Raw genomic sequence first — 27589 nt, forward strand, 5'->3', positions numbered from 1 at the left:
CCTGGGTGGCCCAGTCATTCAAGTGTCTGCCAGGGCTCTGGGATGAGCCCACACTGGGCTCCCTGCTCAGCAGGGAGCCTTCTCCCTCTTCCTCTCCCTCTGCCACTCCTCCTGCTTGTGCTTGCTCTCTCCCTCCCTCTCTGTGTCAGATAAATAAATCTTCAAAAAAAATCCAGCTGTACTGACTCATGATTGAAAATACAATAGGTTGCACATAGTAAACTATGCAATATGATATAATAATATATCTACTTTTTGTTACTAGTTCTTAGCACAGAGGAGTGTCTTTGTTATACTAATTAGGCAACTCTTGGCCCTCCCCTATTAGAGAGTCATCAAAAAGTCCAAGCACATGGTTTGAGAGTTGGAACTTTGCCACCTGACCTCTGAGAGAGATGAGAGGCTAGAGATTGAGTTCAGTCATATGATAAAACCCCAGTAAACCTCTGGATACTAAGGCTCAGAGGAGGTCACTGGTTGGTGAACCCACTGGTGTGCTGGGAGGGTTTAGATTCCACTACAAGAGGGCATGGAAGTTTTTGTCCTCTCTTTCCTCCCAAAGTGTTTTTTCCACTTGGCTGTTCCAGAGTTGCATCCTTTATAGTAAAGCTGTAATTATCAGTATCGTGCTTTCAGTGAGTTCTGTGAGTTGTTCTGAGAAATTACTGAACCTGAGGGTATTGTAGGAAGCCCTAAAGATACCGCTGGTTTGTCAGAAGTATGGGTGGCTTCCAGGACTTATAAGTGGCATCTGAAGCAGGGGGCAGTGTTGAGAAGAATTTTGTCCTCTTAACTTGTGAGGTTTGTACTCATTCCTGATAGTTACTGTCAGAACTGAATTGAAATGTTGTACACCTAGTTGGTGTCAGAGAATTGCTCTCAGGACGTAAGTTTGACAAGTTTTGACATACATGTATATTCCTCCCACCAGTGTGTAATTTTTTTTTTGTAAAGTGTCTGTTCATATCTTTCTCCTATTTTTATACTGTGTTAGAGGACTCATAAGCCTACCTGATTTCAAAACTTAATGTGAAGCTACAGTAATCAAAACTATGTGGTATTATTAAAAGGATAGATAAATAGAGCAGTGTAACATAATGGAGAGTCCAAAAGTAGACCTACACATTACAGTCAGTTTTATTTTCAACAAAGATGCCAAGACTGTTCAAGAGAGAAAGCATAGTCTTTTATACAAATGGTGCCTGAACACCTTTACCCGAAACTCACAGGACATAGGAATTAACTCAGAATGAATTATAGACATAAATGTAAAAACGTAAAACTGTAGATGGTCTACAAAAAATTCAGGAGGAAAACTTTGCAGGCTTTGTTTGGGCAAATACATCTTAGGGTCAGATATAAAAAACACAAACCATAAGAGAAAAAAATTGATAAATTGGACTTTATCACTTAAATCATCCTTAAAGCATTTTATATTGTTAAGAAACTTAAAAGATGAGCCAGACATTGAGAGAAAATATTTGCAAAATACATATATGATAAAGAATTGGTATCCAGAATATATAAAGAATTCTCAAAACTCATTTAACAGAAAAAAAAGCAAGAGATTTGACAGGACACTTTACCAAGAAAATGTACAAACAGCAAACAAATATGCGAAAAGATGCTCAGTTTTGAATTTTATTTGTTTAATTTTATTAGAAAATACAAATTAAGGGGAGCCTGGGTGGCCCAGTCAATTAAGCATCTGACTCTTGTTTTGGCTCAGGTCCTGATCTCAAGCCCCTCCCCCTTTAAAAAAAAAAAAGAAAGAAGAGAGAAAATACAAATTAAAACCACAATGAGATGCCACTACACCCCTACTAGTATAGCTAAGAATAAACAGAAAACTAAAACTGTCTCAGCAAGGTTACTGAATAGCAGCTGCCTCTCTCATACAGTGTTTATGGGAATGGACAATAATACAATGACTTTGGAAAATGTTTTGGCAGTTTGTATAAATATTAAAGGTGAATATGCAGTTAGTATATAACCCAACAATCCAACTCTTAGGTTTTTACCCAAGAGATACAATATAAACATGTTTACAGAAAAGCTTATACATAAATACCTATAGTGGCTTCATTCATTAATTGTCAAAAACTAGTCCAAATACTAGGCCAACATGTCTCAAAAAAAGTAAAATGATTGAAATTCTGTAAAATATATTACATAAATAAATATATGTAAAATATATTTAAACTATATTCCTGGGGTACCTGGGTGGCTCAGTCATTTAAGCAGCTGCCTTTGACTCAGGTCATGATCCCAAGGTCCTGGGATTGAGCCCCACATCTGGCCCTACTCAGCAGAGAGCCCACTTCTCCTTCTCCCTCTGCCTGCTGCTCTGCCTACTTGTACTCTCTCCCTCTATCAAATAAATAAGGTATTTAAACTATATCCCTACCAAAATACTTCTTGGTTAAAAGGAACAAATTAACTGATATATGCAACAACACGGATAGATCTCAGATGCAATATGCAAAGTGAAAAGAGCAATAAAATTGCCTAACCTCTTATTAGATCATGTTTCTCAATCATGGTCCTGTTGACTCACTCAGCCTGCAATTGGTGGTTGTGGGGAGCTGTCCTGTGCATTGTTGAGCAACATCTTTGGCCTCAATGCAGTACATGCCAATAGAAGTCCTTTTCTCTGTTATAACCAAAAATGTCTCTAGACACCATCAGATGTCCCCTGCAGGTGGGAGGCAAATTCACTCCTCCTTTCTTGGAGTACAAATTTGGCTTAGTATTTTTTTTTTTTTTAAGATCTTATTTATTTATTTATTTGACAGATAGTTCACAAGTAGGCAGAGAGGCAGGCAGAGAGAGGAAGGGAAGAGGCTCCCCACTGACCAGAGAGCCCGATGCGGGGCTCGATCCCAGGACCTTGGGATCACGAACTGAGCCACCCAGGTGCCCCAAATTTGGCTTAGTATTTAAATATTAATGTAGTTCAACATAAACTACTATAAAATGGAAAACTCATGTTGTTATCTCAGTAATTGTAGAAAAAGTATCTGAGAAAAAAGATCCAACACATCATAAAAACTAATAGCACTTTAGGAATAAAAGGTAGCAGGGTGCCTGGGTGGCTCAGTTGTTAATCGACTGCCTTCAGCCCAGGTCATGAACCCAGGGTCCTTACTCAGCAAGGAGCCTGCTTCTCCCTCTCCCACTCCCTGTGCTTGTGCCCCCCCTCTCTGTTTCTCTGTCAAATAAATAAAGTCTTAAAATTTAAAAAAAGTAATAAAAGAGATCTTTTCAACCGGATAAAAGGCATCTGCAGAAAACACCAGTTAATATAATACTTAAGATGAAAAATCAAGATGCAATGTGGGGCTCCATCCCAGGACCCTGGGATCATGACCGGAGCTGAAGGCAGACACTTTATGACTGAGCCACCCGGGCACCCCTCTTAATAGGTTTTTGTTTGTTTGTTTGTTTAAGATTTTTAAAAAAATTTATTTGTCATTAGAGCGCCTGGGTTGTTCAGTGGGTTAAGGCGTCTGCCTTTGGCTCAGGTCATGATCTCAGTGTTATGGGATTGAGCCCTGCGTCGTGCTCTCTGCTCAGCGGGGAGCCTCCTTTCGTACCCCACCCACCCTGCCTGCCTCTCTGCCTGCTTGTGATCTGTGTCTGTCGAATATATAAATAAATAAGTCGTTTAAAAAGTAACATTTATTTGTCAGAGAGAAAGATAGCGGCAACAAGGGAGAAGCAGACTCCTTGCTGATCGGGGAACCCAATGTGGGACTCAATCCCAGGACCCTGGGATCATGACCTGAGTCAAAGGCTCAGGTGCTTAATCAGCTGAGCTACCCAGGCGTCCCTCTTCATAGTTTTCTTAAACCTGTTTAAAGACTTGTATTTCTCTATTAAGTACAAAAGAAGAGGGCAAACAACTTTTCAAAGTAATTTATTTACCTGAAAAGATAGCTGTATTGACATTTTCCTTAAATTATTTCCAACAGTTTTTAAATTGTTGATTTGAGGACCACATAGAACATGTAGACATGTTTTGCTTTTCCTTTGCAATAGTGGGAACTTTTTGGAGTTGCTAAAATTCTCAAATCAGATTATTTCACTTAAAATTTTGTTGTATCCTAAACACCTGGATGATTTTGCAATATTTTACTGCACTGTCACCTGGAAATAATTAACTAAAGCTCACTCTTTAGTTGCGGCATGTGTTCTCCATTTCTTCCTAGTCCTTTTTTCCATGTCACTCTTCTCTGGTTGTGACCCCTGCTATAGACCCATGTTTAGGATTATATTTACTTAAAAATTCTGAATAAATTTCTAGCAAACAGATATATACTTACTAATTGATTATCTAGAACCGAGTAGGTTTTATGCCAGAACGGTAGGAATATATATCAGGGGTCACAGTGTTGGTGTGTGTGCACATGCACACACATACACATACATACACACACACACACACACACACACACACATATAAAACACTCATATGTATATGTAATCAGAGTAGATGTTAAAGATGTGTTTTCTGCAGGATGCCTGGGTGGCTCAGTTGGTTAATCGTCTGCCTTTGGCTCAGGTGGTGATCCCGGGGTCCTGGGATTGAGTCCCACCTCTGGCTCCTTGCTCAGCGGGGAGCCTGCTTCTGCCTGCTCTTCTCCCTGCTTGTGCTTGGTCTCTCTCTCTGATAAACACATAAAATCTTAAAAAAAGAGAGAGAGATGCATTTTGTGAATTCTAATGTTTTTTTCTTAAAAAAGTATATGCCCAGCCACTTTGTGCCAGTCAGTGTTCTAATCATTGAGGATACATATGTTAACAGACAAAATTATTTTCTTGAGAAACCTGTAATTCAGTCTATTTTTTTAAGGTTTTAAAGTAGAATTAGAATACTTTGTGTCATTGTATTCCTAGATCTGTAACATCTGTGTATCAAGCTACTTATGCAATGGTAAATATGTTCTTTTAAAATCAGAAACTTTTTTTTTTTTTAAAGACAAGTCTGTTTGGTGAAACTTTCATTTCAGCTATTAATTAATATATATGTCTTGTATTTTGTGGTAAATGCATTCATTTTTAATTTTAGTTTTTTTAGTTTGATAAAATTTCAGACTTAGAAAAGCTGCAAGAATAGTAAAAAAGAGTCTCCTGTGTTCTCCAGATATTAACTTTACTCCTCTTTTCCTCTCTGCCTACTCCCATGTCCTATATGAGCACAAAGCCATTTATAACAAAAATACTGTATTCACTTTAAGATTCCATTTTTGATATTTGTATTGTGGACTCATAGGGACAGTGATGTGTAGTCATCCTCATCTGTATTTTTGCCAGGTTAGGTCATTCATGCTATACTTGTCTATATTTTATGAGTGTATTAATAGCATTCCTTTCTGAAAGTTTTGAAAACCTAACTAGCTGATTCCCAAGAATCGTATGTTCTTTTGTGTTTTTATTTTTATTATACTACTATTATTTCATCCTGAACTTTATTTTTTTATTTTGTTTTGTTTACATGTTTTGATATATTGGTGTTTATTTCACTTGGTTGTAACATTAATTAACATGTAGCTAAGAAAATATCTCCCCAGTTTTAGAAGTCATTTGTACTGATTTTTTAAATTGTGGTTAAATATAAGTAACATAGAATTTACCATTTTAACCATTTTTAAGTGTACAGTTGAGTGGTGTTAGGTACATTCACATTGTTGTACATCATTGGCACCATCCATCTCCAGAACTTTTACATCATCCATAACTGAAACTCTGTACCCATTAAAAGTACACAAAGTCCTCATTAAATACTAAGTCCTCATTCCCTCCTCTTGTTAATCACCGATAATCACTGTTCTACTTTGTCTCTATAAATTTGACTACTCTTTGTACCTCGTGTAAGTGAAATCATATGGTACTTTGAAAAGGATATAAAGAGAGGCACCAGGATGGCACAGTCGGTTGGGCGTTTGCCTTTGGCTTGGGTCGTGATCCCAGAGTCCTTGGATTGAGCCCAAGTTGGGGCTCCTGCTCCCTCTCCCTCTGCCTGCCACTCTGCCTACTTGTGCTCTCTCTCTCTCTATCAGATAAATACGTAAAATCTTTATAAAAATAATAAAAAGGATATAAGATACTGGTGGGGAACTAATATAATAACCACTGTCACAGCTTTCAAAGATCATTTTTTTTTTAAACCACACCCCATGTTAAGGAATACACTTTATATTGTGCTCCCCATTTCAAACAGCCATTTATGTGATATTTATCTGAAACCAAATTTCAACTAAATTATACCTTTATCATATGTGCTGCCCTCTAATATTTTCTTTCTTCCCTCCCTTCTGTGCTAAGTATTGATCTTGTTCTGGGACTCTGTGAACCAGGGCAGATTACCTACAAGTGTACAACTTTCCTTAACCATAAACTTAGATGACAATAATACCTACCTCTCAGAAATATTGTCACGAGTAAACTATTGCCATAATGATTGCTTCAGAGCCTCCCACACCTGAAAGATCAGTACCAGCACAAAATGGATGAATCCTTCCTGTCTGTCTTGACAAAGCTTAATGCTGCTACTGCCACACACCACAAAATGCCTTTGCTCCGTAGGTGCCAGCCAAAAAAAGAAAATAGCAGAAGCAATAGCAACACAACCTCTTCCATGCTTCCACTTTCCAAATTAGGAATAAGTGCTTCTGATTGGCTAAACTAGGTTATTACTGTAACCCTTAATGTAAGATGACCAAGGATATATAATTTTTAGCTTTCCTGCTTCAGTACAGAAAGGCATATTAAAAACTGCAGAATGGATGTGGTTTAATTTAATCGTTGCTGTACAGTAAAACAAAACCTCATGGGTTAAAATTATTATTCCTCACAGCTCTGTGATATGATTGCTCCATGTGGTGTAAGGCAGGGTTACTCTTACAAGCTAACTTTAGCTGGGAACTCAGCTAGGGAGGGCTTTGAGCTTTCTATGTAGTCTGCCTTTAAATGTTGTCTCATTTTCGAGGGTTCTGTGTGTATGGTCCCTTCTTTCTTGAATAGTCTGGTCTTCTAACAGTGTGGCTGCTGGGTTCCAGTAGGAAGCATCCCAGCCTCTTTGTGCACCCGGTTACCATGCCTCGCCTTGCATTATGCTTGGTAAAGTCCCATTGGCCTAAAGTCACAAAACCAAAACTGGCGTCTTGATGAGAGAGTATCAGAGAAGATGTAAATATTATGAGACATGATATGGTAGTTAGCCTCCAAGATGGCCCTGAATGAGCCTCATTTCCTTATATTTCGACTGAATAGGGCTGTCCTGAGTAATTAATAGGCTATTTCAGAAGTGACAGTGTAGGTTTTTGAAGGTTAGTTCATAAAATATTGCCATTTATGACTTGGCGTTCTTGTATCACTCTCTGGGAGAAAGCCAGCGCCATCCCATGAGGACATTTAGAGCAGTTGTCTGGAGAGCCCCTGATGCCTTTTGCCAAAAGCCAGTGCCAGTTTACCAACCATGTGAATGAGCTACTACCTTCATAGCATACCTGGTAGGCCCATTAGACCTTCAGAAGATTACTGCTTTGATGGATTACAATTTCATTAGAGAGTCCGAGCAAAGCCACCAAGCCAAATCACTCTCCCAATTCCACCTGCATAGAAACTGTGTGACAAGTGTATGTGTATTATTTTAAGGTACAGAGTTTGGGGGTATTTTGTCACACAGCAATAGATGACAAATACATCGATTTTTCTGACAAATATTTTTTGTCCTATTTCCTATATAATAGGAGCTCCCATTTCTGATATAATAAAATTTTAAACTCCTTAGTTATAGCAGTTAGGAGTAGTTTGCCCTTTTTTTAACTTTGTCTCTTGCCTCCTGCTGAACTTGCTCAGATTGCTTCAGAATACTTTGTCTCTGATGACTTCAGAGTTTCACAACTCCCATTTGGTGCTCTTTATTTCTCTAAGAATTCCTAAACTTCAGGTGTTTATCTTCTGTATTATATTACTAATTCCAACTAGATAATCTCTACTAAAATGTTAATAGATAAGGAATGTTTGTAGTTGAATAGTAAGTAGGCTCTCACTGACTAGTAACTGCATACCAAACCAGGATACAAAGCTGTAGCAGAACGGCAGGAGAGTTTTGGTATTTCAATCAGAGTAGTTAGTACTATCCCCATCCACATAGTCTTGGGACTTTGTTCACAAGTGAAGCCATCTAACATTGGAGATTTTTTTTCTGGGAAGGTTTTAAATTTCAGATTCAGTTTCTTTTCATAGAAATAGAATTATCCAGATAGTGTATTTTGTGTGACAGCGCTCTCCAGTGTGTTATTATTTTTATCAGGATGAATAATATAGTATGTCCTCTTTTTAATTCCTGATATTGGCAGTTTGTACCTGCTTTCTTTCTCTTTGATTTATTCTTAAAGAGACATGTCCATTCTACTAGTCTTTTCAACAGTCAGTGTTTGGCATTGTTTGGTTTTTCTCTTTTGTATGTTTTTCAACTTTATTGACGTCTGTTTGAACTTTTCCCCCCTTTGATTCTACCTTCTTTTTACTTAATTTGTATTTTTCTAACTGCTTGCAATGGAAATGTAGATCACTGGTTTTTCATTCTTTCTACTTTTGTAGCTTATACATTTAAGGCTGTAAATTTCCTATAAGTACAACTTTAACTGCATCCCCCAACTATTGATAGTTTATATTTTCATTGTCATTTAGTCCAGAATATTTTCTAAATTCCATTATAATTCTTCGAGCATTTGACTTTCACTAAATATATAAGGAAGAAAGATAAAAGCATCATTATTATAAACTTTCCATTTAGTAAGGAAAAAGGGATCACTTACTAATTTGTTTGAAGCCAGTACAACCTCATTTCTAAAATGGACAAGGTTGGGGGCACTTGGGTGGCTCAGGTGATTAAACGTCCAACTCTTGGTTTCGGCACAGGGTCATGATCTCAGGGTCATGGGATTGAACCCCATGTTGGGCTCCATGCTTAGTGCAGAAAATGCTTGAGATACTCTCCCTTTCCTTCTGCCCTTCCCCCTTTTCATACAGTCTCTTTAAAATAAGGAAAAACAAAAAATCTTTAAAAGATTTTTTAAAAAATAAAATGGAGAGAGTTGTCTTTAGAAATCTGTTATAGGTCAGTTTCTTTTGTGAATAAAGTAATTGAAATTACAATTTCAATTTAATTGAAATTAAAAATTGAAGTAATATAATAGCATTCAGACCTAGCAATGTACAAGTGTTATGACCTAGTTGGTGTTATTTTAAAATGGAAACTTGGGCTAGAATTAGATTTTAGGAATGGAAACTTGGATTAAAATTAGAAGACCAGTCAGTGAGATTTACTTTACTTACAGAATTAGGAGGAAAGTATGATCACCTCAGCATGCCCAAAAAAAAAAGATAAAATTCAATACATATGATAAAGTCATCTTCTTTATGATTTGTTTCACCTAGCATAATACCCTGAAGGTTCATCCACGTTAACATGAATAGCAAGATTTCATTATTTTTTATGGTAGATTAATATTCTAGTGTGTGAGTATGAGTGTGTGTGTGTGTGTATCACCTTTATTCTCTTCTCTATCGGTGGACATTTAGGTTGCTTCTGTATCTTGGCTATTGTAAATAATGCTGCAGTAAACGTAGGGGTGCATGTATCTTTTCTAATTAGTTTTTTATTTTCTTCAGGTAAGCACCCAGAAGTGGAATTATTGAGGCATGTTGTGCTTCTATTTTTAATTTCTTGAGAAACCTCAGCGCTGTTTTCCACAGTGGCTACACCCATTTACATTCCCACCAACAGTGCAGGAGGGATCCCTTTTTCTTTACATCTTCTCTAATACTTGTTATTTCTTGTATTTTTGATACTAGCCGTTCTGACAGGTATGAGGTGTTATTGCTTTGTTGTTTGCATTTGTATTTTCCTGATGATGAGTGATTAGTTGAGCATCTTTTTATGTGTCTTGGCCATCTTTATATCTTCTTTGGAAAAATGTCTGTTCGAGTCCTCTGCCCATTTTAAAAAATTAGATTATTCAGTTTTTTTTGTTGTTGGGTCTTACTGGGTCTTTATATATTTTGGATATTAACCCCTTACCAGATACATCATTTGCAAATATCTTCTATTCAGTAGGTTGCCTTTTTTGGTTTATTGATGATTTTCTTTGCTGTGCAAAAGCTTTTTAGCTTGATGTAGTCCCAGGAATTTATGTTTTCGGTTTTTTTTAAAGATCTTATTTATTTATTTGACAGAGATCACAAGCAGGCAGAGAGGCAGGCAGACAGAGAGGAGGAAGCAAGCTCTCTCTGAGCAGAGAGCCCGATGTGGGGCTTGATCCCAGGACCCTGGGATCATGACCTGAGCTGAAGGCAGAGGCCTTAACCCACTGAGCCACCCAGGCGCCCCCAGGAGTTTATTTTTGCTTTTGTTTCCATTGCTTTTGGAGACAGATCCAGAAAAATACTGCTTAAGGTCAGTGTCTAAAAGATTACTGCCAGTGTTTTCCTTTAGGAGTCTTATGGTTTCAGGTATTACATGTAAGTCTTTAATCCATTTTATATTTGTGTGTGGTCCAGTTTTATTCTTTTGCATGTAGCTGTCCAATTTTCCCAGCAACACTTGTTGAAGAAACTGTCATTTCCCCATTGTATATTCTTGCCTCTTTGGTGGATTGATTGACCATATAGGCATGGGTTTATTTCTGAGCTGTATGTTCTGTGCTAATACCCTAGTGGTTTTTTTTTTTTTTAATTCTCTTTTTTTTTTTATTAAAGAGTAATTGACACACAGTGTTACATTAGTTTCATATGTACAGCATGGTGATTCCACAACTTTATGCATTATGTGTAGCTACGATCTCTCACCATAAAACATTATGATATAACTGACAATATTTCTTTCATCCCCATGACTTATTCATTCCATAAGTGGAAGCTTGTGCTTACAACTCCCCTTCACTCATTTTCCCCATCCCCTATTAACCACGTAGTTTTGATTATTACAGCTCTGTGATGTGTCATGAAATCTGGAATTACGATACCTTCAGCTTTGTTCTTCTTTCTCAAAATTGCTTTGACAATTCAGGGTCTTTTGTGATTCCATAGAAATTCTGGGATTCTTCATTGTAGTTCTGTGGAAAAATACTATTTTTATTTTTATGGAAATTGCATTGAATCTGTAGACTGCTTTGGGCAGTATGATATTTTAACAGTATTCTTCCAAATAATGAGCATTGGTTTTTTGTTTTAGAGTGATTCTAAAATGTACATTTGATAATTTTGTAATTACAAACAATAAGAGAGGTTATTTTATAATTACAACTTTTAATCAGAAGTACAGCTACAGGGCGCCTGGGTGGCTCAGTAGGTTAAAGCCTCTGCCTTCGGCTCAGGTCATGATCCCAGGGTCTTGGGATCAAGCCCCACATCAGGCTCTCTGCTCAGCAGGAAGCCTGCTTCTCTTCCTCTCTCTCTCTCTGCCTACTTGTGATCTCTGTCTGTCAAATAAATAAATAAAATCTTGGAAAAAAAAAAAAAGGTACAGCTACATAAAAATGCTTAAACATGGTTTTCTTTTGTGAAATCTAAAACCTACTAAAGTGTGAAATGAGAGCAGTTTGAAAGAGCCTAAATCAAGGCAGCTTTGATAATAAAATATAAAAGAAACATAATTGATGATATTGCAGAATATCAGACGAATCCGGTTGTATGTATGAAACTAAGAATTTTTTTATCTGGGTTAAATTTTACCTAAAATGATTAGTCTTAAATGAAGATTTACACAAATTGATTGTGACTCCTCTAATAGTAACTAATAGTTTGTGTTGTAATAGACATGAGTTTTTTAAAATATATGTCTTCTAATTTGTAAATATCAGGAGTTGAGTATTTTTTTCTTTTTATGTACTTTTACAGATGGTAGTAAAAACTTTTATGGATATGGATCAGGACTCAGAAGATGAAAAACAGCAGTATCTCCCACTAGCCTTGCATCTTGCATCTGAATTTTTCCTCAGGAATCCCAATAAAGATGTGCGTCTCCTTGTAGCATGTTGTTTGGCCGACATTTTTCGAATCTATGCCCCAGAAGCTCCATATACTTCCCATGATAAACTTAAGGTAAATAAAATCTTTACAGAATTAGTTTACTTTTATACTTGATACTCTAGCTTACCTTTAAGAACTAGCTTTTATTATTACTCACCTGTCATCATCACAAGATTATATCTTAAGTTGTAAAACAGATGAATTATTCAGTTAAAATTCATTGCATATCCACAAAAATGACTGGTATCTTTATTGAGGCATTGAAAGATGTAGATCGGAACTAGCCCCTGTCTGCTATATGTAACCTTCATGGTAACCCATCACAAAGCCCAGGTGGTTGAATTGAAGGGATAAATAGTAGGTTAGTGACACTTTATAAAACAATAGTGTAACAGAATTTATGTATTCAGATGATTATTTCACCCTGCACAGTACATGCAAAATTATATTGTGGTGCTTATCTCAGAGGTTTCTGCCTTTGTTTAAAATGTTTGAGGAACTCTTTTAAATTGATCTCTTTGAGCTAACTTCATATTCTTAATAATTTTTATTCCTGGCAAATTTTAGTATTTTGAACTGCCTTCTTTTCAGTTGTCCTAAAGTCATTTTTTTGCATGTTGATTCTATTTTGGGTTAAAACTTCTTTAAAAAAAAAAAAAAAAGCTTTTAAAGCTTATTAAGAAATGGCATACTATTGTTACGAAAATCACAACCCTTGAACCAGTCTATTATTATTTTTGTTCCACACAAGTTTGTGGTCACACATCAAATTCAAACTACTGAAAATTATTATTTTCATGTAGGAAATAGTAATGGAAAGACTCTTGTCCAGGTCCTTAAAATGAAGATAATAGTTTGCCATGATGCAAGATGAAGATAATGAGTAAAGTGGGCATTCTGTAGTAGAAGAAAGGGCAACAAGATAGAGAATTTACGGTTCTCCAAGAATGAGAAAGACTAAAAAGTTATGCCAGTAATAATTTTTATTATCATTTTTAAAAGATATAATTTGCTTTGTTCTCATTATTTGGAGTAATGGACTAAGCCAGTCCCAAGTCATTTGGCTAAGGAGAATTTTCTTTTATTGTATTTAATGGAGAATATGTATACAGACTATTATTAGTGTATTATGAAAGAATGATAAGTATTTTTATCTAAATTAATTTTATCATTTTTTTTTAACAGGACATATTTTTGTTTATTACCAGACAATTAAAAGGTTTGGAGGATACAAAGAGCCCACAGTTTAATAGATACTTTTATTTATTAGAGGTAAAAATAAAATTTAATAAATATCACACTATTCATGTAATAGAAAATTCCTTACAGTAACTTTATAATGTAGGATGAATTTTTTGTTTTATACAAATCCCGCTTAATAAAATGTCTTTTTTAAGATAAAGTACATTCCACTGAAAAACCTATTACTTGAAACTCTATTTTCATCTTTCTGTTTTTATTCTTTCTAATCTGAAGAGGAATTAAGTTGAATTAATTTTTACTTGCTTATATTTAGTATATATATATATATATCTGTATATCTATCTACTAATCTCTACTAGTAGATATATATCTACTAATCTCTACTAGTAGATATATATCTACTAATCTCTAACAATTTAGTATTTTTCCACTAGAGTAAGTTAATGCCAACAGATATGTCTTTCTAAAGGTCACAGTATATGATAACTTTAACAACTTTAATTTTACATAGTTCTGTAAGCTTTAATAGAGATTCGTAATTCTATAAACTGTAGTATTGAATTTGCTTTTGTGTAGCTATTCTGTGCAAGTATAAACATTTATTTATTTATTTATTTAAGAACTTAGCTTGGGTTAAATCATACAACATCTGCTTCGAATTGGAAGATTGCAATGAAATTTTTATTCAGCTTTTTAGGACTCTCTTCTCAGTGATCAAGTAAGTTATTTTTTAAGCATTCCTGTTTGTCTCTTGCTGTGCATTTTGAAGTATTGTGTACTTTGCCTGTGACTGTGATCTTTTAGATTTATAATTCCCTTAGAAGACTTGGCATGAAGAGGAAAATAACCAAACCTGTTGTCTGAAAGCTGCTTTTGCTTTTATACCACTGTTTTAGTTTAGGTATCAGTTATATTGGTTGACTCATAAATGTGATGTATGTGATAAATGTAATGAAATATTAAATTATGAAGTGGAAATTATAAGTATTGTAAATAGCACTAGTTAGTGCTGAAAATCAGTACCTCAGTGGTTAAGCATACTGACTTCTCATTTTCAAGCAAGGAAAAAACCTTAAGCATTGCTCCTTCCTTAGAGAAATAGGGAAATTAATGCATAGGGGAAGGGAGTGTGGTGACTTGCCCAAGGACAAATCACTGAACCAGGAGAGCCTAAACTCTGATTTCATTTCAGTGTTTTGTTTTGTTTTATTCTGTTTTTTGTTTGTTTGAAGGTTTTTTGTGTTTGGTTTTTTTTGATATAGTAAACTAAGCATCATCATGAGATATGTTCTACAGCATTGCACTATATGCAAACATAATGTATCTCATATAAATTTAAAATTTTCTAGTAACCATGTTAAGAAAGGTTAAAAAGAAACAAATTAGATTTATTTCAATAATATACTTTATTCTGCAGTATCCAAAAGCATTAATTTTTTTTTAAGGTTTATTTATTTTAAAGAGAGAGAGCATGGGCAAACATATGTGAGCAGGGAGAAGGGCAGAGGGGGAGAGAAACTCTTAAGCAGACTCCCCACTGAGCTCGGAGCCTGACATGGGGTTCAGTCTTATCACCCTGAGATCATGACCTGAGCTAAAATCAGGAGTCCAACAATTAACTGACTGAGCTACCCAGGCACCCACAAAAGCATTATTATTTCAACTTGTGGCTCTGTCCATACTACACGTTTTTAGTGGCCATGTGGCTGTTGGTTAATGGCTTCCATATTAGATAGCACACTTCTACTAGAGTTTTCTGTAGATTTTTTTTTATGGATACTATGCTGTCATGCTTTCTGTTTCCCTAAAATGGTAGGAATAGAATTTAACCTGGCATATATAGGAAAGAACTAGACTGAACTGGTGTAGAAATGGAAGCTTATAAAGAGACTGCATGAGAAAAAGCTTCCTTTGGCAACTAAATGAAGGCATGAAAAAAATGATAAACTGTATAAACTTTACCTTTTGTGTTAGTTAGCTTTTGCTGCATGACAAAACAACCCCAAACTTGCTCGCTTAAAATAGACCCCATTGTATTTAACTCCTAATTCTGTTTGGCAGTTCTTTTTGTCTGGGCTGGGCTCACTCCTCTATTTGCAGTCTGTTGACAGGACATCTGGCAGTTGGCTGAGGAAATAGGACAACTAGGTCATGTGTCTCTCTCTCTCACACTGTCATCATCCAGCTGGCTAGCCCAGGCCTCTTCAAATGCTGACTGGGTTTCAAAAATAGCAAGAAAGAGCATGCCTTACCTCACAAGCACTTTTTAAACCTCTGCTTACTTCATGTTTACTTATGTTTCATTGGCCAAGGAAGGTACGTAGTCAAACCCAGATTCAGAGGTTTGTTAGATAGACTCCATATCTTCGTGGAAGAACAGAATTTTAAAGCCATCTAAATATAGAGATAGAACAATTTGTGGCCATTTTTTGTATCCTGTCACATTTTTGCAACTTTTGCTTTTAAAATTAATATTGCCAACAGAATTCTAAAACACTTGAAATTGTCATCATTCTGCCCCCTTGTTGACCTTTACTGTCAACTTAGTCCACTTCCCACTCTGCCATTATACTTTCCTCTCACAGTTACTTGTACATACACACACCTTTCTTTGATCCATTAATATTTTTATTTCCTGAACCTAAAGATGTAAGTTTGTTGTTGACCTAATTAATTAATTCATAGTGAGCTAGGAGTAAATAAAAGACTTGGCTTTTGGGAGCGCCAACCTGGCTCTGTCAGTTGAGTGGCCAGCTCCTGATTTTGGCTTAGGTCATGATCTTGGGATCCTGGAATTGAGCCCTGTGTTCCCTGCTCAGCAGGGAGTCTGCTTAAAGATTCTCTCCCTTTCCTGCCCCTTCCCCTGCTAGTGCTCTCTTGGTCTCTCTCTCTCTCTCTCTCAGACAACTCTCTCAAACAAATAAATTTAAAAAGACTTGCCTTTTGAAAGAGGAACTCATTATTTTGTATTTACTGACACATTTACCATTTGTCTGGTGTTCCTCATTTCTTTGTGTCAATGCAGATTTCTATGTAGTATTGTTTTTCTTCAGTCTGAAGGACTTCTTTAACATTTCTATAGTTCTGATCTGGTGCTGATAGATTTCTTTTGGTTTTGTATGTCTGAAAATGTCTTTATTTCACTTTCATTTTTGAAAGTTATTTTCATGGTAAAAATTCTACGTTGATAGGCTTTTGTCTTCTTTCTTTTTTTTTTTTTTTTTTTTTTTTTTTTTTTTTTTTTTTTTTTTAAATTTATTTATTTATTTATTTATTTGAGAGAGAGAGACAGTGAGAGAGAGCATGAGCGAGGAGAAGGTCAGAGAGCGAAGCAGACTCTCCATGGAGCTGGGAGCCTGATGTGGGACTCGATCCCGGGACTCCAGGATCACGCCCTGAGCCGAAGGCAGTCGTCCAACCAACTGAGCCACCCAGGCGTCCCTCTTCTTTCTTTTTTTGTTTGTTTTTTCTCTTTTAGTACTTTTAAAGATGTTGCTCCATTTTCTGGTTTTCATTGTTTCTAATGAAAAGTTTTGTCATTTTTAATCTTTGTTCCTCTGTCATAATATATCTTTTTTCTCTACCTGCTTTTAAGATTTTCTCTTCATTACTGGTTTTAAACAATTTGATTATGATGTACCATGGTGGAGTTTTCTTTTTCTTGTGCCTGGGGCTCATTGAGCTTGGATATGTGGGTTTACCATTCTGATTACAAGATACCCTGTGAATTGTGAGATTTTCCAGTTAGGTTAGAACATGTTCTATTCTAAGACCTTTGTAAATTCCAAGGATTATTCCCTCTGCTCCTTTCAGGTGGTGCCTTTTCCAGACTCCAGACATTTCTTCACATACATGTACTGATCAGTAAGCAAGCACTTGAAGACTCAGGGATACCTTTACAGACCTGCTTTCTGAATAGGTCTCCCCCTCTGATATTCTGCCCTGCAAACTGTAGTCTTTCCAGACTTAGAAAAACCACTAGGCTCTGTCAGTATCTTCTCTTCCCTTACTGCAGCCTGGAAAATGTTTTCCTCTCTCAGCAACATGTGCATGATATGCAGTGTCTGAAAACTGTCATTTCATGTATTTTGTTCAGTCTTTTAGTTAGTTTGAGGTAGGAGGTTAAGTCCTACCCAATTATTGAATCTTGACTAGAACCGGTGGAAATCATTTTAAGCTGTTTTGTTTCTCTTCACTCTAATTCTTTCCTTTCTGTAAGTATATTTGGGTCTGAGAGTTAAATACTCTCTTCAGTTTTTTTGCATCAATCTGAATATTTCTATTTTTTCACCCTTGCACACACTCCCCCCGACACTATATAGTTGATCCTTCATGATCTTGGCCTTTAGTAAACAGGATATTTGAAAGAGGGTATGCTATAGTGGTATCTTTCTAAAAGTTGGAAGAAACAGTGTATCTAATGTGAGAATTTTTCCAGCAGCTTCAGAAATTTTCATCTTTCATTTTACCATCAAGTGTTCAACAGGTCTCTTATACATTATTTCAGGTTAATTTTTTAAAAAGTTAGAGAGGGGCGCCTGGGTGGCTCAGTGGGTTAAGCTGCTGCCTTCGGCTCAGGTCATGATCTCGGGGTCCTGGGATTGAGTCCCGCGTTGGGCTCTCTGCTCAACAGGGAGCCTGCTTTCCTTCCTCTCTCTCTGCCTGCCTCTCTGCCTATTTGTGATCTCTCTCTGTCAAATAAATAAATAAAATCTTTTTTAAAAAATCAAATAAATAAAATCTTTAAATAATAATAATAATAATAATAAAATAAAAAGTAAGAGATACATAAATGATGTTGGAATTTTGCCTTGATTTAAACTTTTCTATATCCCTGTATCTGTAGTATCACTAAATTGTATCATTTCTCTTGATTTATCTCTACATATATATCTGATAAATATGAAAATGGATATTTCAAGTCTTTAGTTAAGATGTAGTCAGAAGCCTAGATGTTCTACTCGTTTTTAGCAGTTTTATAGCCAGTCTTCTTAGGTTAAGTACTGGATCAGCGGTAGAGACGTATTTATTGAGGAGGCCTACAGTTGATACTTCATAGGCATGGCTTAGGAAGTAGGACTAAAGCTGATTCTTTATACCTTGTTGACTTCTCATTTTGTTTGAAATTCTTTCTGAGATACCTAAATGACATTTTCAGAAACTTCTAGTCATAAATTCTGTTAAAAATTTTATATCAGACTTTTTTGATTTTCAGTATTGGTAAACTAAAATCTCTAGTGACAAAGATATTATAGCTAAAATTACTTCTATTGGCTAAGGTTTTTTTGGTGTTTATAGTTTCATTTTGGAAAATGTATTAATATGTAAAAGGATGAAAAACGGTCTATTATCATTATCTTGTGTTTTTTTAATTTTCTTAATTTAAATTTTATCACCTTTTAAAATCTGGGGACGAATAAGCAGGATGTCCTTTCTTTGAAGTTGATGTTTTTGTTTGGTTGATTTAACCCACTCTTTGACTCCTAATTGTGTGGTGACATAATTCATTTTAAAAGTCTTTGATTTTGTAAACTACTTTACAGTACCTTACAGCTGTTGTTCTAGTTAGCAGAGCGAGAACGTAAATAGAACACCGAGAACGTAAATAGACAAAATTTCTTTGCCATTAATTAGTATGCTTTCTTCAAGTAACAATTCTTTTATCTGAGATTGTTGTTTTAAACTGGAAAGTATAATTTTCAAGCCTGATTTTTTTTTTTTCCTTTAAGCAATAGCCACAATAAGAAGGTACAAATGCACATGCTAGACTTGATGAGTTCTATCATCATGGAGGGTGATGGAGTTACTCAAGAATTATTGGACTCCATTCTTATTAACCTCATTCCTGCACATAAGGTCTGTATAATACGAAGATATTAAGGGCTATGTTTAAAGATAGTACTACACATATAAAACATAATTGTTTTCCACCGTTTGCAATTTCACATAATTATTCTCACTCTCATTTTCTAACCCCAATAAAATAGTGTAACACACATCAGTCTTAGAGCTATTGTTTTTAGGAGATTTATTGGTTAACATATATTATAGACAATTTTCATTCAGTAAAGTGCTTCCTGTTTTCTGGAACACAAAAATCTTAAACATTCACTTACCTGTAATGTGGGAATTAGAAAGTACTGTCTTGGTTAGGTGTTTGTTTTTTGTTTGGGGTTTTTTTTGTTTGTTTGTTGTAGGATTTTTTGGGAAGGAAAATGTAGTTCCTTCTTTGTAACACAGATGTGGGACATAGGAATTGTATTTCTTCTCAGAATCCATTTTTCTTGGGCATTTTCAGAAAAAGATTTGTGCAGAAGCAGGAACTGTACGGTTTAATGTTAAGGGGAAAGAGATGATTCATAGCTGTGTATTTCTCCCTGTTTGGTTTTTCTGTTTTTCTCTGTTACTTCTTCCTAAGGACCTGAAGAACTTAGCTTTCCACAAGCTCCATCCACCACAGGGCTGGATTCAGTCATACGTATTTTTGATATTCTTCTAATTGTTCAGTGACCTATTAATCAGATGTTAGATAACAGTGTATCTAATAATGCACTTATCTAATGCAGTTAATTAGAAGTTTTTCTTCTGCTTCCAAATATTATTTGCATTTTATTAATTCAAATGAATCTTAAATTTGCCAAAATTTTAAGAGTAACGGTGGGGGGGACATGTCAGGCAAAATAAGAGGGGAAAAACAGAGGAATAGATAGCATATTTGGTGTTTATATTCTAGTTAGTATTTTTATGATTAGGAAATACATATACTGTTTTAGGAAATAGAAAGGTTATCTTAATTTTGAGCTAATTTCTTACCCTTTTTTCAGTGGAATAAAATCTTAGAGCAAGGGTCAAGAAGCTATGTCTCGTAGAACAAATCTAGTTCATTACCCGCTTATGTGAATAGTTTTTTTAAATACAGCCATGCTCATTCATTTTCATTTTGTCTGTGGCTGTTTCACACTCAGCAGCAGAATTGTGTAGTTGTAGCAGTAGCTGTATGACTCAAAAAGCCTAATATTTCCATCTGGCTCTTTGCATAAAAATTTTGCTGATTACTCACCTAGAGTATAGGGTTTCCCAGCCTCTTTTTTGGGAGACATGCAAGATGATGGTGAATGAATCTGTTTAGTCCAAAACTTCAAAGTATAGAGATGCTGATAGGTACTCTTTAAAATAAGAAATCCATTTCCAAATATGTTTTTAAAAATTGAATATGTCTTTTCTGTGGCCTTAGACCCTTTAATTTGTTATAGTACACTGGTAATCTTGAGGGGCAAACACAGTAATCCATGTTTCAAAACTATCTTAATTGACCAAGTGTTATTCTTGGAACACTTTCCAGGTGTACTGTTTCTTAGATCACACATTGATAAGACAATGAAGTACTTAGGATGGTGGGTTACATGGGGGTTGGGGGGATGGGAGGTTGGTGTATTTATTTAGAATACAGGGGTATAATTGGCGGGTCAGATTGGTTAACAAACCCAAAAAGCCTTAGGTCCATTTTCAGTTTAATAAAACTAAACAAAAAGAAGAGTTCGACTTTGGCTGTCTAATATATTTTAGGTTTTTATTTACAGTGCTATTTGCAACTTCTGCATTTAAGACCACTTGACTAGAGAATATTAGGTAAAACCTTGAATGGGGTACAGTGATATTTTTTGCTTTATAGTTTGGCAATTTGAAGATTATAGTGTTATCATGGTTCTTTCTCAAAAACTCACAAATTCATTTGTAACTTTGCATATTTTTATTGTGTTTCAGAACTTAAATAAACAGTCCTTTGACCTTGCAAAAGTCTTACTGAAAAGGACAGTCCAAACTATTGAGGCATGCATTGCCAATGTATGTATTTCTGTTTATATTTATTCCATAATTGTGTAATTCTTAATCCATTGTATTAATTAATGAGACCTTTCACATAGAGTTTCGTGTAGCCTATAAACCGTTTCATCTATTTAAAACAAATACATAAAAGAACTGATATATCCAGATGTGACCAAATCCAATATAACTGTGTAAGCTTTGACATTATTTTTAAATGGCATAAGAGGATATCTTATAAAAACTTGTCCACAACTCCCACCCCTCTTTTGCTGCCTTTATATTTAACTTTTTATCTCCTGAGTATGCTGATCTCTTTCACTTTCTCCTTCCTTCTTTACCTTTATTTTTCTAGGTCATTCCTCTGAACTCTTTTGTTTCTTTCTTAATAGCTGTTGTATATTCATAAAAATACTTTCTTCTTTATTGAAGTTTTTTTAACTTAAAAAAATCAGTAAATTACAATAAAAAATAATTTTTAATTCTTCCTAATATAGCAGTTCATTCCATTGTTTGCACATTTACTCACATTCATGTCTATTTTTTCACATACTCTGTGTAAAATTTTTTTTTCTCTGTGTAAAATTTTGAATTGTCTGTATTTATATGATTTTTCTCTGACTATGAATATTTGTTTGAATTGACATATATCCATAATTTATCTAACCATTCCTTATTATTTTGCATTTAGATTATTTCAGTGTTTTCCTTTAATAACTATTTTCTTGAGTATAGCATTTATCTGTTGAATTATTTTCCACATATAAAAACCCAGGTGAGAGTATATTAATGGTATGAGTTATTAGTATTATTTATATTACTAAACTAATATTTAAACATGGTAAAAGAAAAGTTTCTTTTCACAAAAGAATATATAGTGGAAAGTGTCCCTCTTCAACTCTGGATACCCTAATCTCGGTTCTCAGAAATAACCATTACAATAGACTTTAGTATATCCTTCCAGAATTAGTGTTCTATGCGTGGTCATTTTTGTATATGTGTATTTTTTAAAACTATTTTTTAATTTTTCCAAGGTGTGCATAGTAAGTGTAATATTTTTGAATTTTTAACATGTGTTGGTTTTCAAAGGAAATATTTTGTTTGATGATACTACCAAATATACAGGGTACATCAGTTATGTGCAGCTGCCTCTAGCATTTTTAATTTAATATTTTTTTTCCTACGTGTATATGTGTATTGGCAGGGAACGTTAGGCGTCTTTTAATTTGTGCTTTTAATATTCTCTTTGTTTCTTTCTAGCATTCTTTTAAATTATCAGTTAGCTTTGGTATCATCACTTTTTTTCTCTTGATACTCTTAGTCAAAATCTTTTTGACTTTGGGCATTTAAAAAAGTAAGAATTCAGCCCCCACCTTAAAGTATTCTTTATTACTAAACTCATGGCAAAATTAGTCAGACTTAAGTAACAAAAAGATTGAGACTTTTAAAATTTTTCTATTATAAGGAAATTTATCTATGAAATTTTTTATAGTGAATTACATGAACTATCAAAGTTGTTTTGTTTTTATGGAAGATTCCTAGAAATACCATCTTAATTTGAAAAAAAGCTAACTGAATTCCTTTTTCCCTATTACATTCATAATTAGATATTTAGAGGTTTATTCTGTTTTAGTGACTATTCTATCATATATTAGTAACTGAAATATGTTTCATCCTCTTCAGTTGTATATGTAATGCCTAATTATATCTTTTTTAGACAGGTTTATTAAAAATCTGTCCAAGTTTTTAAGTGAAATAGATACTTTATTTTTGTTTAATATCTCCTTTAGTTTTTCAATCAAGTCCTGGTGCTGGGAAGATCATCAGTAAGTGATTTGTCAGAACATGTATTTGATCTGATTCAGGAACTTTTTGCAATAGATCCTCATTTGTTATTATCTGTCATGCCGCAGCTTGAATTCAAACTAAAGGTAGGACTGACTATAAGTTTTAAGTTTTTTAAGCGTTAAGAGAAAAATTTATATGTAACTGTCAAAGATATAAATATTGTTCTTCTCTTATAAAAGAATAAAATGTGAGTTTAGTTTATCTTCTTACAGTTAGTTAAGGTATACATTTTTAATCATTTCAGTAAAATAGTTTCATCTAGATGTAATAGAGTTACATGGGAAAATTATAACTCTCCTAGTTGTTAAAATCTGATTAACAGAGTGACACAATAATAGATTTGAAAATGGTATTATCCCTTATAATACATATTGTTATTAAATAGTATTTATTATTAGGTAGATACATTTTCGAACATCAAAACATTTCAGACTGACTGCTCAAAGGATCTTGATTATAACTACATGAACCTTCCATAGTATAGATCAAGGACAAAACTTTTACTGTATGACTTGGGGTATATCTTATTTTTTTATAGCCAAGTAAACAAGGGATTCATAACTCCTCAAAAAATACGAAAAACTTGACACTTGATCCCTTGTTCCAATTGAACTATGTGAGATAACAGCTTCATTTGCTCAGTATTTTCAACTTTGTGAAAGGTTTTTTATATCTAATATCTTATTTGATCCTTAAACTGTGGTATAGTTAGGACCAACATTATAGTTTTGAGTTTTGAGATGAAAAATTTAAGATGAAATAATTTTGCCTAGTTGCACAGTTAAAACGGACTTGTTAGAACTCCAGTTTTCAGACTCTTTGAGTATGTATACATGATGGTTAAAAATTGTCCATGTTGGGGGCGCCTGCATGACTCACTTGGTGTTAAGCATTCTGCTCAGGTTATGATCTCAGGGCTGTGAGATAAAGCCCCATTGGGCTATGCACTTAGTGGGGAGTCTGCTTCTCACCCTCTCTACCACCCTGCCCCACTCAAAAGCGCTGGACATGGAGCCTGTTTAAGATTCTCACTCCCTTCTCCCCCTCCAAAAAAATAAAGAATTGTCCATATTGTCTTTATTATAAATATTTACCACTTATAGTATAAAAGGACATTGTACCAAGCTTCTAAGAAAATCTATTACTTGAAAAATATTAAATGGAGAACAAGGTTTAGTGTCACTTTTTAATACTGAGTTTATTTTAACAGCCTAAAGATGTTTCCATACCAAATTATTTCCAGGTATAAGGCATTAAAATACTTTCTGTCAATAGAGTGTGAATATGAAAAGTCACACCTCTTCAGTCTTTAAATAAGATTGCCATGATAGATGGGGGGAACAGAATTAAGAACTAGATTTCTAGGTTTCTGTGTGTGGACTGAGACACCACCTCAGAGACACCAAATGGTTTTTGCACCAAAATCAATTTACCATCACTATAATCATATTCCAGCCTCACTCAAGGAATGTATTTTAAATTTTTATAAGGTAGGAGGGCAAGTTGTTGCTCAGTTTCAGTAGTTAAAAATATAAATATAAAATATCACATTGTTTGAAATAATCACTAAGTCACTGAAGTAGTCACAAACAAGTAGGATAAAACTTCCACTTAATTTAGTTTTTGACGTTTAGGCAGTAGACTGATTTTTCTTCAAAAAAAAATAAGTCGTGTTGGTTAGTTGATTGGATTTACTAAAAGTTCCTAATCTGCGTTGTGGTCACATTGCTTGAGAAAAACTTTGTCAAAGAAAACAGTTTTTTTAAATTACAAATGTTAAAGCTTGATACCATTTTCATTTTTACCTCTTTGATAAGGGTGCCTGTTTTACCCACAAAACTGCTTTTCCTGAAAGATAAACTATTCATAACAAAGACCATATCCCATGTTCTTTATTTTTTTAACCTGCTTTTTCCATGATTTTTTTTTATTGGATTTCTGGTATTACTGTAGACACACATTGTATATGAATGGTTGAGAAAATTAGCAATTGCTTTTTGTTACTGCCTTTATTTTCCTAGTCAATATGTGATTTTTAAAGTTTCACATTTCACATGGTTTCAGAATAACTTAATTTATAGTAAGATGTGACATCACTAGTGAAACTGAAATAATTCATAGCATATATTGATTTAGGATAAGAAAATTGGAGGTCTTTATAAAAAAAAATTTCAAACTAAGTTTTGATTTTTTTATAAATGTTCTGTTTTGCTGACCTTTTAGATCTTCTTAATATTCTTGTTATTCTATTAAAATGAGTTTTCCTGGGGTGCCTGGGTGGCTCAGCTGTTAAGCGTCTGCCTTTGGCTCAGGTCATGATCCCAGGGTTCTTGAATCGAGTGCCATGTCTGGCTCCCACCGTGTCTGGGTCCCTGTTCCACGGGACCCTGCTTCTCCCTCTCCCACCCTACCCCACCCTTCTCCCCCTTGCTTGTGTTCCTTCTCTCTCTGTCTCCCTCTGTCAAATAAGTAAATAAAATCTTTAAAAAAAATGAAAGTGAGTTTTCCTGAATCATGACATTCTTCAGTGTTATATTCTCCAGTAACTTAGGGGATCTCCGTTTTTGGTTTGTTTGTTTGTTTGTTTTCAAGATTTTATGTATTTATTTGAGATAGAGCAAGAGTGAGGGAGCCAGAGCAAGAGCTGGGGGAGGACAGAGAGAGAGAGAGAAGGGGAGCGGGGAGCCTGATGTGGGGCTGGATCCCAGGAACCTGAGACCATGACCCGAGCCAAAGGCAGAATCCTGCTTGACTGAGCTACCCCGGTGTCCCTAGGGGATCCTTGATTAAAATTTCATATATCAAAACTTTAATTGGTAGGAGTTTATGTTGGAGTTCAAATGGCAGAAAGATTTCTTATAAGAAAACTTAGTAGGATGGGGGCCTCCCGGGTGGCTTAGCCTGTTAGGCATTCTTGATCTCAGAGCTGAGTTCAGGCCTCACATTGGGCTCCACAGTGGGTGTGGAGCCTACTTAAAAAAAGAGAGAAAGAAAGAAAAGAAAACTTACCAGGGTGGGAATTATTTGCAGCTTTGCTTTTCACAGAATTTTTTCCAAGACTCTTAGGGAATGTTAGAACTGAATGATTATCTTAGTATTTCTACAATGTCTGTGTAGATTGCAAATAAGCAGTGAAGTAGGCATAAATTAGCAGTTGGAGGGGGTGTAAAATAAGAACAAAGAACCAGATGATGTGACATAGAATCACATCAATTTCCACATAGTAAATGAGAGCATATGATATTTTAAAGTTCTGATCGTTGTAAGTGGAAATAGGAAACTGTAGCTTCTCAGGAATGATTCATGTTGTTTTCTATAATCTGATGAATAAACTTTGACTTCATTTATTTTCTCTTTTTCCTTAGAGCAATGATGGAGAAGAGCGATTAGCTGTTGTTCGACTTTTAGCTAAATTATTTGGTTCTAAAGATTCTGATTTGGCAACACAGAATCGTCCTCTTTGGCAGTGTTTTCTTGGACGGTAAGAGAACATATAATTCTATGGATTCTGACTTGTATGTTTTCGAGGCCAGTCAGTATGGTCCATTTGATTAAAACCACTCATACCAAAACTTTAATTGATATGTGGTGGGTTTTTTGTTTGTTCGTTCATTTGTTTGTTTTTTAAGTGTCTGTTGCTCTTTCTTGGAGAACAAGTTACACATCAGATTTTTTATGAAGAATGATTATTATTTACCACATAACACTTTTTAATCTTTCTGTGCTACAATAATGTCATTAGAATAAATAAGTAGGCAATATCTGAGAATGTTCCATCTTAAGATTTTTAAATCATGAGACTGAAGACATAATGATCCAGCCCATGCCATTTTTCAGTCCAACAATGTATTCGTTTACTAGTGTTTATTGTTTAGATCTGTAGCTTATCTAATTGAATGATGTATGTTATGAACTAATTTGGTATTATAGTACGATTTTAAAATTGAAAATGACGTTGCTCTTGATTCAGATAATTTTTAATGTTCCTTCTCGAGAACTTAGAATTATTAGTATCAATTCAACTTGATGATAAGGTTAAAAAATATCTTTGAAATTTATCAAATTCCCTCTTGCATTCCATTTACATGTTTCTTGCTTCAGACCATGAAAAGTCTGTTTTTACTCTTAGTATTCTGGAGAATATTTAAGAATCATCATTGTTTAATTCAGCTGATTCAGAAGGTGGGCTTAGAAATTTTCTTAAATTCATTACAGTGATCCCAAGTTAGATTTGCCAGTTATATTTTGATATTTGAGAAATCTCTGACACTGACAATCTTAATTTGCTTAGAACAGGCCATTTTGAAGGTCTGTAAATGCTGGCTAATTTGAATAATTAAACTTGATTTTATGACAACTTAAAATAGAAGGAATGAAACAACTATACTTGTCAATAAATAAGAGGAGTGATTCTGTCCTTGTGATTGCCTCGATGTTTACAGCAAAACAATAACTTACAAAAACTAAATCAACTGTAAGAAACTTCTTAATATTCATAATTTTATATTCACTGCTATTTCTAATAGTCTCCTTCATATTTCTACATATGAAGCATTCATTCATTGAATTCATTAAAACGAAGAAGTATTACCAGTGTATCTGTTTTACTGTATTATTTCCCTTAATTATTTAGCAATAAGTGTTTTGATACTTTGTAATTTAGTTGATCATA

The 27589-nt window shown here is 34.7% G+C and overlaps 1 protein-coding gene across 2 annotated transcripts in view; it reads left to right on the forward strand.

Annotated features, from left to right (window-relative positions):
- PDS5A (PDS5 cohesin associated factor A) overlaps window positions 1-27589 on the forward strand; it is a 144712-nt gene that overhangs the window by 42784 nt on the left and 74339 nt on the right. For both annotated transcript variants that reach the window (XM_044224443.1, XM_044224444.1), the window contains exons 3-9: window positions 11911-12114; window positions 13228-13314; window positions 13866-13963; window positions 18975-19101; window positions 21010-21090; window positions 22860-23000; window positions 26283-26398. In XM_044224443.1, the coding sequence (XP_044080378.1) occupies window positions 11911-12114; window positions 13228-13314; window positions 13866-13963; window positions 18975-19101; window positions 21010-21090; window positions 22860-23000; window positions 26283-26398 (854 nt within the window). The remainder of the gene's footprint in view (window positions 1-11910; window positions 12115-13227; window positions 13315-13865; window positions 13964-18974; window positions 19102-21009; window positions 21091-22859; window positions 23001-26282; window positions 26399-27589) is intronic.

Source organism: Neovison vison, chromosome 11 (assembly GCF_020171115.1).
Source record: "Neovison vison isolate M4711 chromosome 11, ASM_NN_V1, whole genome shotgun sequence".
Classification (NCBI taxonomy): domain Eukaryota; kingdom Metazoa; phylum Chordata; class Mammalia; order Carnivora; family Mustelidae; genus Neogale; species Neogale vison.